The sequence below is a fragment of the Homarus americanus genome, unplaced genomic scaffold (assembly GCF_018991925.1).
Source record: "Homarus americanus isolate GMGI-L3 unplaced genomic scaffold, GMGI_Hamer_2.0 scaffold19952, whole genome shotgun sequence".
Classification (NCBI taxonomy): domain Eukaryota; kingdom Metazoa; phylum Arthropoda; class Malacostraca; order Decapoda; family Nephropidae; genus Homarus; species Homarus americanus.
In genome coordinates this window covers 208384-222396 of record NW_024741599.1, presented here as the reverse complement: position 1 = coordinate 222396, position 14013 = coordinate 208384, and the positions used below count along the sequence as shown (strand labels likewise).

At 38.5% G+C, this 14013-nt stretch overlaps 1 protein-coding gene across 1 annotated transcript in view; it reads left to right on the top strand.

The window, feature by feature from the left end:
* Positions 1 to 1253: 1253 nt before the first annotated feature.
* Positions 1254 to 14013, top strand: part of LOC121875995 (protocadherin Fat 1-like) — a gene marked incomplete at its 5' end in the record, with an annotated part of 192474 nt that continues 179714 nt past the window's right edge. The window contains one exon of the mRNA XM_042380838.1: positions 1254 to 1360. Within this exon, the coding sequence (XP_042236772.1) occupies positions 1254 to 1360 (107 nt within the window). The remainder of the gene's footprint in view (positions 1361 to 14013) is intronic.

The following is a 14013-nucleotide window of genomic DNA, read 5'->3' as shown; positions in this document are numbered from 1 at the left end:
CACTACAATAACATCATACAACACTAACACACTGCAACAACATCATACAACACTAACATACCACAACAACATACAACACCAATAATTACAACAACATCATACAACACTAACATACCACAACAACATCACAACACTAACACACCACAATAACATCATACAACACACTAACACGCTACAACAACATCATACAACAACACTAACACACTGGCAACAAACATCATACAACACCAACACACTACAACAACATCATACAACACTAACACACCACAAACAACATTTGGCGCAACATTAACACACTACAACAACATCATACAACACTCAACACACTACAACAACATCGCACAAACACTAACATTACTCACAACAACATCATAACAAATACCAACACACCACAACAACATCATACAACACTAACACACTACAACAACATCGCAACACTTACATACTATCTACAACAACACTATGCAACACTAACACACTCACAACACCAACATCATACAACACTAACACAATTATCTACAACATCACGCAACACTAACACACTACAACAACATCATACAGTCAAATACAGCAACAACACCATACAACACTAACACACTACAACAACAACAACGTCATACAACACTAACACACTACAACAACAACATCATACAACACTAACACACTACAACAACATCATGCAACACTAACACACTACAACAACATCATACAACACTAACACACTACAACAACAACATCATACAACAGTAACACACTACAACAACAACATCATGCAACACTAACACACTACAACAACAACATCATGCAACACTAACACACTACAACAACATCATACAACAGTAACAAACACAATATCAACATAAAAACTTAACAAACTTCAATATTATGGTTTGTGTCTATACTGTGATAGTTGCTGTATACGGAAAGGTGATATTGTCACGTGTTATAATTTTACCCACAAGTTAACTCGGTTTACTCTCTATTATAACGTTGGTAGCTGACACTTAGGGACTGTTTACATATTTAAATCAGGATACAAGTGTGTGATCTTTAGTTTTGTTTAAGTAAGATCTGGTGACAATTTGTTTATTTTCTTTAAATTACCTGTATTGTTTGAGGGATATTTGTGTAATTCACAGTCAAAGACATTCAAGTTTACCAAACAAACATAACGAACAAACATTATGCACCAACATGTGTACAAACACACAGATCAGCAGCAGCCATTACTAAGTTTGTTATGTTACTTACAGGTGTGGTGAGGACGGTGGTGGTGCTGGACCGGGAGGCGGCGCGTGGCTACTGGTTGACTGTGGTGGTGGGCGACGGCGGTGCTGTGCCTCTTACCGACACTTGTCATGTGAGTACTCCTGATATATACTGCAGAGTGAGAGAAAATGAGACAGAATTTACAAAATGAACCACTGCATCGATGTGTCTGAAAGGCTTCCGTATAACAGGATCTGAAACTTTTTCTGCATTATAAATTTCATCCTTAATAATTATTAGGTCATGTTGAAACACTCTTACATGATATGGAAATATATAATCTTTTTATTTATAAATAGTCAGCCGTATAAGGCCCCTGATGAATGGTTAAAATAAGATCAACAAAGTCAGATGTAACAAATTTCCTACAGTTATGAAGAAGAGTGTAAACTATATCTTGTGGGCCTTTGGGGAAAATAAAAGGAAAAAAACATTAAGGTCTTGTCTTGATGTAGTTACCAGCGGTAGGAGATAGTAAAACAGCCGAAAATCCAATTAGAATCTGTCATAATTTCTGAGAGCTGCTGGCCCTGTGATCTTGTGCCAGATATTGGAACGATAGAGAGAGATTCAGGGTGACACAATGCGGGACACCTGCCACAGCTGCATGGGTCGGAGATAAGGTTTGCCAATGTCGATATTGAGGTCTGTCTTCGATCACTTTATAACTTGTGTTTGAGATTTGTGTTTGTGTTTACCGTAATGTTTGTAAATATGTGTGTGTGTGTGTGTGTGTGTTTATTATGTCTGTGAATATGTGTTTGTTCGTTTACTATTGTGTACCTTTGTATGTATGCCCTTCACCGTGTTATAGGTTTAGATGCTTCCTCTGGTGTTAGTATTGAGGGATTACACTGTCCACCCCCATTAGTATTGTTCTCACTGTTGGACAATATTATCTAGTGTTAATGTTATTCCTTTACTTTTCCTTTCTTTAGTCGACGAATATAATTTATTTAATTACCCATAGAATAAATATTTATAGTTTCTCTGTACTTCCCATTTTCTGAAGCCTGGAATTATTTTGTGATTAAATAAGAAGATATTGTTTGTTATATCTGTACAATTGTGAAAATATAAGGAATATTGGTGTCAAGAATATTCAAATACCAAATATATTTTATTTAATATGAATGTGTGTGATTTTTTCTGTAAGGTAGAATATTGGAACATGTTTGATTATAACTTACCCTCCCCCCCTGACCTCTTTCACAATTGCCTTTTCTCTCTGGCCAAGGCGGTGTGCAGGCAGGTTCTGTCGTCTGGCATATTGAATTCATTGATTTGCGAATAAATAGAAGTGAATATATTGCGTAATGTATAATATATTAGTGAAGGAGAGAGAGCATTAACCGTGAATAAGATTAATAACACTATAGAATAACACTATTGATCGAGGAGAGACATGTTATCTACATTACTTCTGATATGTTAACCTATTATTATTTTTAGAGTGAATTTCATATATTAGGGTTTGAGGTCACTGCTTTATGAAGTTATCGGTGGTATTAAGTATTATACACTCGTCTACACACAAGTCTTATGAGGGTGTAAATTGTCACTGAGAAACATACAATAAGTCATGTTTGTTTTGGGCAATACATCAGTGTGTAGCTCTGGTGTACCCAAGGCTTGTTCACTCTCACAGTTTGGCCAAAGATCAGTCAGAAGAATAACTTAAATATTACTGTATAAACCTGGTCGGATTCACCATCACACCTGGCCTTGGTCACCATCACACCTAGCCAGCATGGTTCACCATCACACCTGGCCTGGTTCACCATCACATCTAGCCTGGTTCACCATCACACCTAGTCTGGTTCATCATCACACTTAGCCTGGTTCACCATCACACCCAGTCTGGTTCACTATCACACCTAACCTGGTTCACCATCACACCCAGCCTGGTTCACCATCACACCTAGCCTGGTTCACCATCACACCTAACCTGGTTCACCATTACACGTACCCTGGTTCACCATTACACTTAGCCAGCCTGATTCACCATCATACAGCACTGAAGGACAGCCAGCACTGCTCCACGCCTCAAACCTCCACTCTAGAAATACGGGAACTTATCTGTCTGGTTCACTGAAGTTAATGTATAAGGCTGCCAAAATAAAGTGGAAGTTGCTGTGAGACTATCGTGTCTGGCTGTAGTAATCATATTTTTTAGGGAACATAAAAATGCCGGCATAATCAGCGGGAATCAGGAGCGAGGACCATCAAACCTCGCTGGTGGACAATAATGTTTTTGTGATACTCAGCGTCGGTGAACATCTGTTATTGGGTGACACTCATTACTGGTCATCACCAACACGCCGCGCAGGTCACAATAATCATTCATCAACACAACGCACTCTAAACTATTGATCTTTCAACAGAGTGCTGGTGGAGGCGAAGGTCAACTCTCTCCCGTTTAATACATTTTCAATATCACTCGACTGGTTGAGCTTTCTAAGAACTTATTATGTAATGATTTGTAAAGTGTTTTTGGTGTGTTATAATGATTTTTGTTTTTGTTTAACATTAACCCTGACAGTAGGTCCAGTGTTATTACTTTACATTGTTCGTGTGCTTCATCTTCAATAAACACTACGACTATTTCTTATAAACTTACATATTAACTGTATGTATCCTAAGAATGAATTAAAAGGCAAGTACTCGGTAATACACTGACCCGGTGACCCATAAGTAATCAGAGTTTACCGTGAAACTAAATCACAAAAAACCAGCTGGCCAGTTCAGAACACTGTGGTGGAAATAGTCTTTGGTACCTAAGGAGACAGTTGAGCTGTACATTTGTAAAATTATGAACTCATTCAGAGGTTGTGTGATCTGGCCGTGGTTGTCTCACACATGATCCAGCTGCCCTTGGAACAGTAGGCGAGTAGTGTATCCCCGCCTTTGACATTCATACCTGTTTAGTCAATAACATTCATAACTTTGATTATTACTGCTCCTACTTATTTATCCACAAACTAATAATTTCAGAATATTGGACCAAAGTGACACCTTTTTTTTACCGGATTAGCCCTGCGGGCGAAAAGATAATAATAATAATAATAATAATAATAATAATAATAATAATAATAATAATAATAAAAGCCCGTAAATAAATAAAAATTATAAAAACAGATCAATAGTGAGAAACAATATGTGTATGTTGTGTTGTTAAAGTAAGAGAAACACTTGAGACCCTGCATTTGTGTGTAGTGTAAATGAGGCAGAAAGTCAGATCAACAACCTGGGACTGGGTCACAATTTTCGTGGCGCCATATGGCAGCAGGGTCTACCATTAGACAATACATTATGCTTCTAATATCTTCCCAGACGGTAGTACTTCCCTTTGATAGTTGGGATGAACGGTGATTAAGCCTGTTTCTCTCATGAAAAATGACCAGTATTATTCTACAATTCTACATATTACCACATGTATGCTGAAGTAGAAGCTCCGCCCATCCATGATGACGTATCCCCTGAGGAGCCTTGTGAATGGTTGGTAGACGGCTATAGAGCATATCTAAGAGGTTAGAGGCGAGCTGCCCCACACCACCATCCTCCATCACGACTTAAACTGAATGGAGTCTTTACCTCTGCTCACCTGCGTATTTGACCTTGACCCTAAACCCTTGATGCAAGTCTTCCAACTAGTAACACCGACCCAACTGCCAGGTGTGAACAACGGCCTCAAGCTGAATTCATCACTATGTAAATTGCACAGGCTTCTGCCACATCGTCTTCACTGACCGACATTCTGAAGAGAACTGAAGTCTGGACGCTAAACTTTGTTTGCAAACCGTTTACAAATGGTTCGCTAACTGTTTGCAAACATTTCAGAAACAATGTTCTATAAATGTTTGCTAACTGTTTGCAAGAAAAATTTGCAAACAAAGTTTTCTAGTCTGGACTGACCTTAATTAAGCCTTTGGTACACGAGGAGTCAGCGTGGCCGGCACTGCCCTCAAATACCTTGTTTTCTTGATTGAACAGTTAAGTATCCTTTTACAACTGGATGAAGTAGGGGTGACCTGAACGTGAACCACTTACCCTTGGGACAGGAGGCAAAAGCTTTATCCTCTCGGATGACCTAACCCAAGTGTCCACTGTGTCAGCCAATGGTTCAGCCTTGTTTTATATTATCATAGAGATAAATCTCCCCTGGTCACCCAATGTGGTGTACACCCAGAGTGTCAAATGAGTGTTTTGTGGTGACTAACAACACTTTGAGCATTTACTAACTGATACCAGCTGAGAGTTGCAATGTGTGTTTGTATTCACTGACGCTTGTTTAAACATATCTGGTTGTAGAGGCCTTGCCTAATGATCCATGTTGTCCAGCAACCCAACGCTCGATTTATTTAAGCGTGTTCTCAAAATCTATTTTATTTAACACATAGAAGACCTCCCTCCACCCCACATCATCCTCAACGTACGCTTTCCGTCTTGCTCTTCATGGAATACATTATATGCGGTGCGCGTAACTTATGAACTTATTCATTTAGTGGACAGTGAAAAAAAAACATATAATATAGATGAAAACAGTCATAAACAAGAATGAAGAGTCAATCGGCCCCTGAGCAGTGTAAATGAACATCGTCCGTTTTATGTGTGTCTACAGGTGCATTTGTCGTTAAGAACTATTCTGGGATGATTCCTTAAGGCTGTCAGTGTTAATTCTATACTTTGGCATTTTGGTTTATTGAATATGTTCATAATTCGACCGAGTGGAGGAAAATTTTATGAAAAACTAACTAAATTCTCCAAATGTAGGTAGAGGGAACCTCGTGGTTGGTTTAGTGTTTTTGTACAAATAGTGATTTTTTAGAAGAAAATATCATTCCTCTGGAGTGTTCTGACAACTGACTCACTGGCACATATGTTGACTGGCGGTTCACTTTCTTGAAACAAAAGCAAGGCAGCGTCTGCTTGCATTTGACAAAGCCACAAGTCTCCTCGTGTACCTGGGAAACCGACTAACTGCTGTAGCGAAGAATATTGTCTGCCACGAACACTCAATCATGAAGACAGATAGTCGCCCAGACATTGCTTAACAAATTCTATGGAATCACTTAATATATCTACGTCTACGCCTGTCTCTGTGGTCTACATGACTACTGCTTCTGCTGTATTGTGCTTCCTGTGTCACCTACTGTACCACCTGTGTCACCTACTACGTCACCTGTGTCACCTGATACACCACCTCTGTCACCTACTACGCCACCTGTGTCACCTACTGTACCACCTGTGTCACCTACTGTATCACCTGTGTCACCTACTACGCCACCTGTGTCACCTACTGTATCACTTGTGTCACCTACTACGCCCCCTGTGTCACTTAATACCCACCTGTGCCATCTACTCCACGTGTGTCACCTGCTGCACCACCTGTGTCACCTACTGTGCCACCTGTGTCATCTACTGCGCCACCTGTGTCACCTGATACACCACCTCTGTCATCTACTGCGCCACCTGTGTCACCTAGTACGCCACCTGTGTCACCTACTGTTCCACCTGTGTGTCAGCTCCTGTACTACCTGTGTCACATTGTGCCACCTGTGTCACCTATTGCGCAACCTGTGTCAGCTGCACCACCTGTGTCACCTATGTGCCACCCTATTGCAACCTGCCCCACCTGTGTCACCTATTGCACCACCTGTGTCACCCTATTGTGCCACCTGTGTCACCTATTGCGCAACCTGTGTCAGCTACTGCACCACACCACCACCTACCACCTATTGCACCACCTGTGTCACCTATTGCGCCACCTGTGTCACCTATTGCACCACCTGTGTCACCTACTGCACCACCTGTGTCACCTATTGCGCAACCTGTGTCACCTATTGCACCACATGTGTCACTTACTGCACCACCTGTGTCATGTACTGCACCACCTGTTTCACCAATTACTCCACCTTTGTCAGCTGTTGCACCGCACTGTGTCACCTATTGCACTACCACCTGTGTCACTCACCTGTGTCATCTACTGCACCACCTGTTTCACCTATTGCGCCACCTGTGTCACCTATTGCATCACCTCAGTCATCTACTGTGCCACCTGTGCCATCTACTGCACCACCTGTGTCACCGCCTGCACCACCTGTGTCACCTACTGCGCCATCTGTGTCACCTAATACACACCTGTTTTATCTATTGTACCACCTGTGTTGCCTACTGTGCCACCTGTGTTACCTACTGTGCCACCTGTGTCATCTACTGCACCACCTGTGTCACCTGATACACCACCTGTGTTATCTATTGCACCACCTGTGTCACCTACTGTTCCACCTCATCTACTGCACCACCTGTGTCACCTATTGCACCACCTGTGTCACCGATTGCGCCACCTGTGTCACCTATTGCAACACCTCAGTTATCTACTGTGCCACCTGTGTCATCTACTGCACCACCTGTGTCACCTATTGCAACACCTCAGTCATCTACTGTGCCACCTTTGTCATCTACTGCACCACCTGTGTTATCTATTGCACCACCTGTGCCACCTGTGTCATCTACTGCACCACCTGTGTCACCTGTGTTATCTATTGCACCACCTGTGTCAGCTACTGCGCCACCATCATCGTGATCATAATAAGATAAATAAGTCGGTAACATAAGAACATAAGAAAATAAGGAGTCTGCAATAGGCCGGTTGGCCTGTGCATGGCAGCTCCTGTCGAGAGTTACTACCACTCTCTATCATCCATGAATCTATCTAGCCTCCTTTTGAAACTTCCCAGAGTTCCCGCACTTACTACAAAGTTGCTAAGCTTGTTCCACTCGTCCACCACCCTATTTGTGAACCACTTTCTTCCTATCTCCCTCCTAAACCTAAACTTATCCAACTTGAATCCGTTGCTCCGAGTCCTATCCTGCTCGGATATTATAAGAACTTTATCTATATCCCCTTTATTGATTCCTTTCACCCACTTAAATACTTCTATCATATCTTCCCGCACTCTTCGTCTTTCTAGGGAATGCAAGTTAAGTTTCTTTAACCTATCCTGATATGGAAGGTTTCTAAGTCCCGGAATCATTTTTGTCATTCTTCGCTGCACCGACTCTAGTGAATTGATATCCATTCTATAATATGGGCACCAGAACTGAACCGCATAATCGAGGTGCGGCCTGACTAGCGCAAGATATAGTTGCAATAAGACCTCTGCACTCATGTTTCTTACACTTCTAGATATATAACCCAATACTCTGTTTGCCTTATTTCGAACATTAACGCACTGTTTTCTAGGCCATAGGTCCGGGCTTACAAGTACCCCTAGGTCTCTTTCACAAGTCGACTTCTCTAGGTTGATGTTGTTAAGGCTGTATACATTGACAGTATTTGTTCTTCCAATATTAAGTACGCTGCACTTGCTGGTGTTGAATTTCATTTGCCATTTTTCAGACCACCCCTGCAGTTTATTTAGATCCTCCTGTTGTTGTCTGTGTGACGAAGGTACAGTCCAACAGATACCGTGTACACCAAGAGGACTAACAGACCCGGTAATTGTGAAGGAGTTACCCAGCCTCATAAACACCTTGTACACAACTTAGTTTACACAATATTTGGTGAAGAAAACCGAGTTATCGTAGACTTTTCTCTCCCCCATGTTGTGCCAGCTATTACCAGAAACTCTCGTGTCACTCAGTCGAGGTTCAACTTTTCTCTAAAGTGAATTTAAAAGTTTGGTGAGAGAAGCTTGCACCAAGAAGTGTGCAGAGCGGCACCAAGGAATCTCGGAATGTTGGAAGACGGACTTCAAGATGAATATAGATCAACACATTTAGGAAACGAAGTCGGCGGAGAAAATAGTGTATTATCAAACAAAACATGAACGGCTTGTTGTTGTTGTTGTTATAATATTATTTTTGCCCTTTAACGACGAAGGTCTTTAATTAAGCGCGTAGCAAAGTTAGTAATATACCAGTCCAAAAACCTTAAAAAATTATTTGAGATATAGAACTGTGTGAACGGTTTATTAGTCATAATCTTTTTTTTTTCAGTTTTGAAAGTTAGGTTTATTGTATTTATACATCTATTTACTGTATTCTTTCACTATTATTAATTTGTTAATGATGATTTATTTATTTACGAGGCACTACTTACGGAGACTGGTTGAGAACTATGACAAAAGTTTCTCAACTAAATACGTGGTACAGTAATTCTATCTAACAAAATATCAAGGTGGCGTCTTAACAACCAAGGCTTTATAATTATGTTTATGTCTTGAAACTTTAAGACTTACACTATACAGCTAACACTGCATGCAGATTTAGAGGAAGTTCTCAAATGATACGTTTTTTATACTATTACTATTTGGTATATCAGGTCGAAGACAGAATTTACTGTACAGTTCCCGCATGGTTCTTATATCTCACACAAGAACAAATTATACAAATAAAGAAGTACAGATAATGTGGATCTCGCGTATCGGCAATGATCAAAAAGTTACCAAAATGGTCTGCGAACTTTAAGTAAGGACTCATTGGACCGATGAAGTAAAGATCTGCGTCTTCAGTTTGGTAAGGCAGAGCTAACTAACCGTGAACTCCAACACCTGCCACCCTCAGCACCTCTCAACTTATTTCCTCTCAGATGAAGAACTGAACACTGTATGAGGGAACTGTTACACCTGACTTTATTTATCCCGTGTTATCCAAAAATGTGTTTATGTGTGGATGTCATTACCATACCTAATGTTTCTATAGTTTTTATGATGTCTTAATACTTGTCGAATCCATATATTCTTTACCAATTTATTTCACCACATTCTAACAGCGTTTTGATAATGAACTGCACTTCACTTTACACAGGTCAAGTGATGTTATACCAGTATATTCATCCTAACTCTTTGAGATATGTGGTTTTATATAATTAATTTACAAATTTAAACACACTTACTTTGTGTTTTACATTAAGATAATTATATTTCGGTTTGACAATTTTAAGTGAAAAGGCATTAGAAGGCCAAAGAAAATTATAAATATGTTTGGAGGATATTGAAAAGGTTTTGATAGAATAAAACACAATAAACTTGTAGATGGCTTGGGAAAAAATCATTAATGAAGGAGATATTGGAATTATACGAAATCTTTATAGGCCACAGGAAGCTGCAGTGCTTATAAATAATGATTGTACTTGTTGTATTTAGGACGGACGGGTGTGAGATAATGTTTAGTGCCACTTCCAACATGGTATAATATTTTTTTTTTAATGAGAAGCTGTAAGATAATATCATCTATGCGGTATACAGATGATACAGTGAAACCTCTATTAGGTTGGGACAGTCCATTATATCGAGGGTCCGTTAGGTAAAACTTCCATTTAACGAATTATATATATATATATATGAAAGTCCATTATATCGAGGGTCCGTTAGATGTGGAACACCCATCTAATGGATTATGTGGTGAGAGGAATCCCTTATATAGTGGTTTCACTGTACGGACTACTCGTATTAATGATAATGAAGAGACATTCACAAAAAACTGTTTAACTGATAAGTGGACAAAAGGTGAATATTATGTATTGAGAGTTACTCTTGTAATGGAGAAAGTATTAATTGTTTCTAAATTAAAAATAAATCTTAAAATGAAAATTATGAGAGGCAACAGAAAACTTAAATAAGTCGAAAAAAATCTTGTTTCTTTTTAAGTTACATTGTTTATGATGGTTGTATAAAGGAAATTAACATAAAAATGGATTTAGCATAAACAACATGAATGGTTATCTTAGAGACTAAATAAAAGGCAGATTGTGTCCATCATGGAAATTGACAGAATATGTAAAATGATTTACTTTCGCCCTGTAATTAAGGATATGTAATAAAAGTTGAAATTTTAATGAGTTAAACTAAGTTTGTGAAGACGAGGAAAAGACAAAGATTAGGATGGAATATAATCTATTAAAAGCTGAGTCTCGGGAGAGATTGGTAAAAACAACTCGAAATCTTTTGAAGTAGTGGACCGTGGTCACCAACCCGCAGACAGTGGGATGGTTCTGTACTATACCTTTAGTATTTGACTGATAGACGTGTTAAGTGTGAGTTGGAGTTTTGTTGACCTAGTTCTCATTAGTATTATTATTATTATTATTATTATTATTATTATTATTAGTTATTATTACATTACTATTATTATTATTATTATTATTATTATTATTATTATTATTATTATTATTATTATTATTATTATTATTATTATTTACACATATACACGGACTATAAAGGTTGTGTGCCAGCAAGTGCCTATTACTGTGAGTTTGTCTTGTTAGGTCACGTCAATATCGTAGTCTCGGGTGTTAGAACAGTAAGAAAAGCCCAAATTTCTTGTTGGGAAGAAATTCAAGTTATTAATTAAGTTTTATTGCAAAGAATTAATCAGGATTTGATATTGTGGACTTGCCTGTGTTTCTTTTAAGTGATAATAGTATCTTGAGATGCCCATAAAGTTCAGCAACACTTTCAACACACACAACTGTCGTAGGGTCTGTGGCAACGCGGGTCAGCGAACATATTTTAAATTAGAGAAGTTTTCTTACAAGTGTTGTTTGAGATAGCTGCCTGCATCACGTGTGTGTTTTTGTTATGATTATTTGATAAGTTTAGTAATAATATACAGTGTAGAAATATTCTCCTGTAGGTCATGACATCAGAGAAATAATGTAATATTCGAAGAAAATATTGAATAGTGTGAATTAACAAATCAAATTATCTAGTCGATTAAAAAAATATACGAGGGAAAAATATTGAAATAAATGAATATTCGGCCACTCAAGAGCGAAGTCACAAGAAAATGTAAAAAATATCTGTATCGTAAAATAAAATTCATTAGAAGGAAGACCACAAAGCTTACACATAAGAAAACCAAGTTGTAATATCCGGCAGACAAGGCATGGCGGAACACAGCAAACAAGTGTTACTGTATGTGAAAGTGTTTACCATAGTGATAAAAGATTATACCCTGGAACATATATATATGAACAGCTCCAAACATGACCCCTCACCCCTCCCCACAGCTCCAAACATGACCCCTCACCCCTCCCCACAGCTCCAAACATGACCCCTCACCCCTCCCCACAGCTCCAAACATGACCCCTCACCCCTCCCCACAGCTCCTTTCGCCCCAAAAGCCGATTCATACAACACGTCATCTCTACTGTTGATATTACTGACTTGAATAAGAATTTGGCCTTTGAAGAAATGATCAAGGTATCAATATGATAATGTCTTGTTCCTTTTGTAGGAGTTCCCCAAATTTTTAATCTGATGAGGACTCGGCTTATTTTTATATGGTCAATGAATAATGAAACCAGTCCAAATTCTCCAGATCTGTGTAAATATCCTAAAACACTTTAAGCTACAATTCCTTTTATAAAATCTTCACAAATAAAACTGACATAACTCTTATATATATTTGTTACCCAACATTATTTCAAAAGTCTTAGGCCTATTAACATTTCCCCTTGAGTAACATTAATGAGGCAGTTGGTCCACGTACCCCTACAAGAGATAGTTCATACCCTAACCCACCTGACCAGGACAACACATTAACTCTTAGATAAAGAAGAAATATATAAAGTTTTTACTCCACTTTTCACAAATTAATATTTTTGTTTAGTAATCGAGATAATAAAAAGGCTAAGTCATTAAGCCGAGGTCTGTATATAAGATCTTTATAAAATTGCCATAAGCCCAAACTCAGTATTTGGTTTAAGCGAATGAGATATAGTCCACATGCAGTTTATTCGGGCTGTTCGAAGTTCACCGCTTATGTAAAGGGCGTTTTTTTTATCAACAGCTGCCATAAACTCGACGGATTTATAAAGAAGAACAAAAGAGTTAAGAGAAGGAAGCACAAAGTTGGGGATTGAAAAACTTGATTGAATCCAAAATCATGTTTAGAGGGTTCTTAGATGTCTTCATTCAGTAATAAAGTAATACAGTCTTTTGGAGTTGAATGTGGAGCGTTCACGGAATACTGAGAGAGAGAGAGAGAGAGAGAGAGAGAGAGAGAGAGAGAGAGAGAGAGATTGTTCTAGTGTTTCATCTTGACATAGCCCATCTTATACTGTTTTCACTCCCTTGTAATCTTACTGTATCTTACTGTCAATCAACAACTCAATACAAAACATAGATATAATAATATATAGAATACAATATAATGTGTGAATGGGTGCTAACAGACTACGTAATATGAATTTACTTAACCATATAACTTGTTGTAATCCAGATGATACTAAATGTTATATAACAGTTTCCCTGTGATAAATGTACTACCTACATGTTTGTACCCTCATTAGGTCTTAGCCATGTTAATAATGTTGTTGTTGCTCACTTTAAATCTGTATTTTTCTAGTTAGATAAACAATTTTAATTCCAGAGAGAGAGAGAGAGAGAGAGAGAGAGAGAGAGAGAGAAAAAAGTTGCTTATGAAAACTGAACGGATGAAACATAACTACAAAGTGATCATATAACTCAATACAATAGATGACTAAGATTTAATAGTGTCAGACCCTTTAATAAAACAAGGGCATTATCTAAGTTAACACTGAAGCTTACTTTTATTATACATAAAGTGAAGTTTGATTCAAGGCTGCTGTATTAATTTTCACAGAAATGTGATGACGATGGATTACATTCACCGCATTTGTGAAAAAACTCCGATTGGTTTAGGTGTGAGGTTGATGAGGTGTGGCTGAGTAATTGAAAGACGAGTCGCCTGTGGTCTGGATGTGTGAGAGAATGA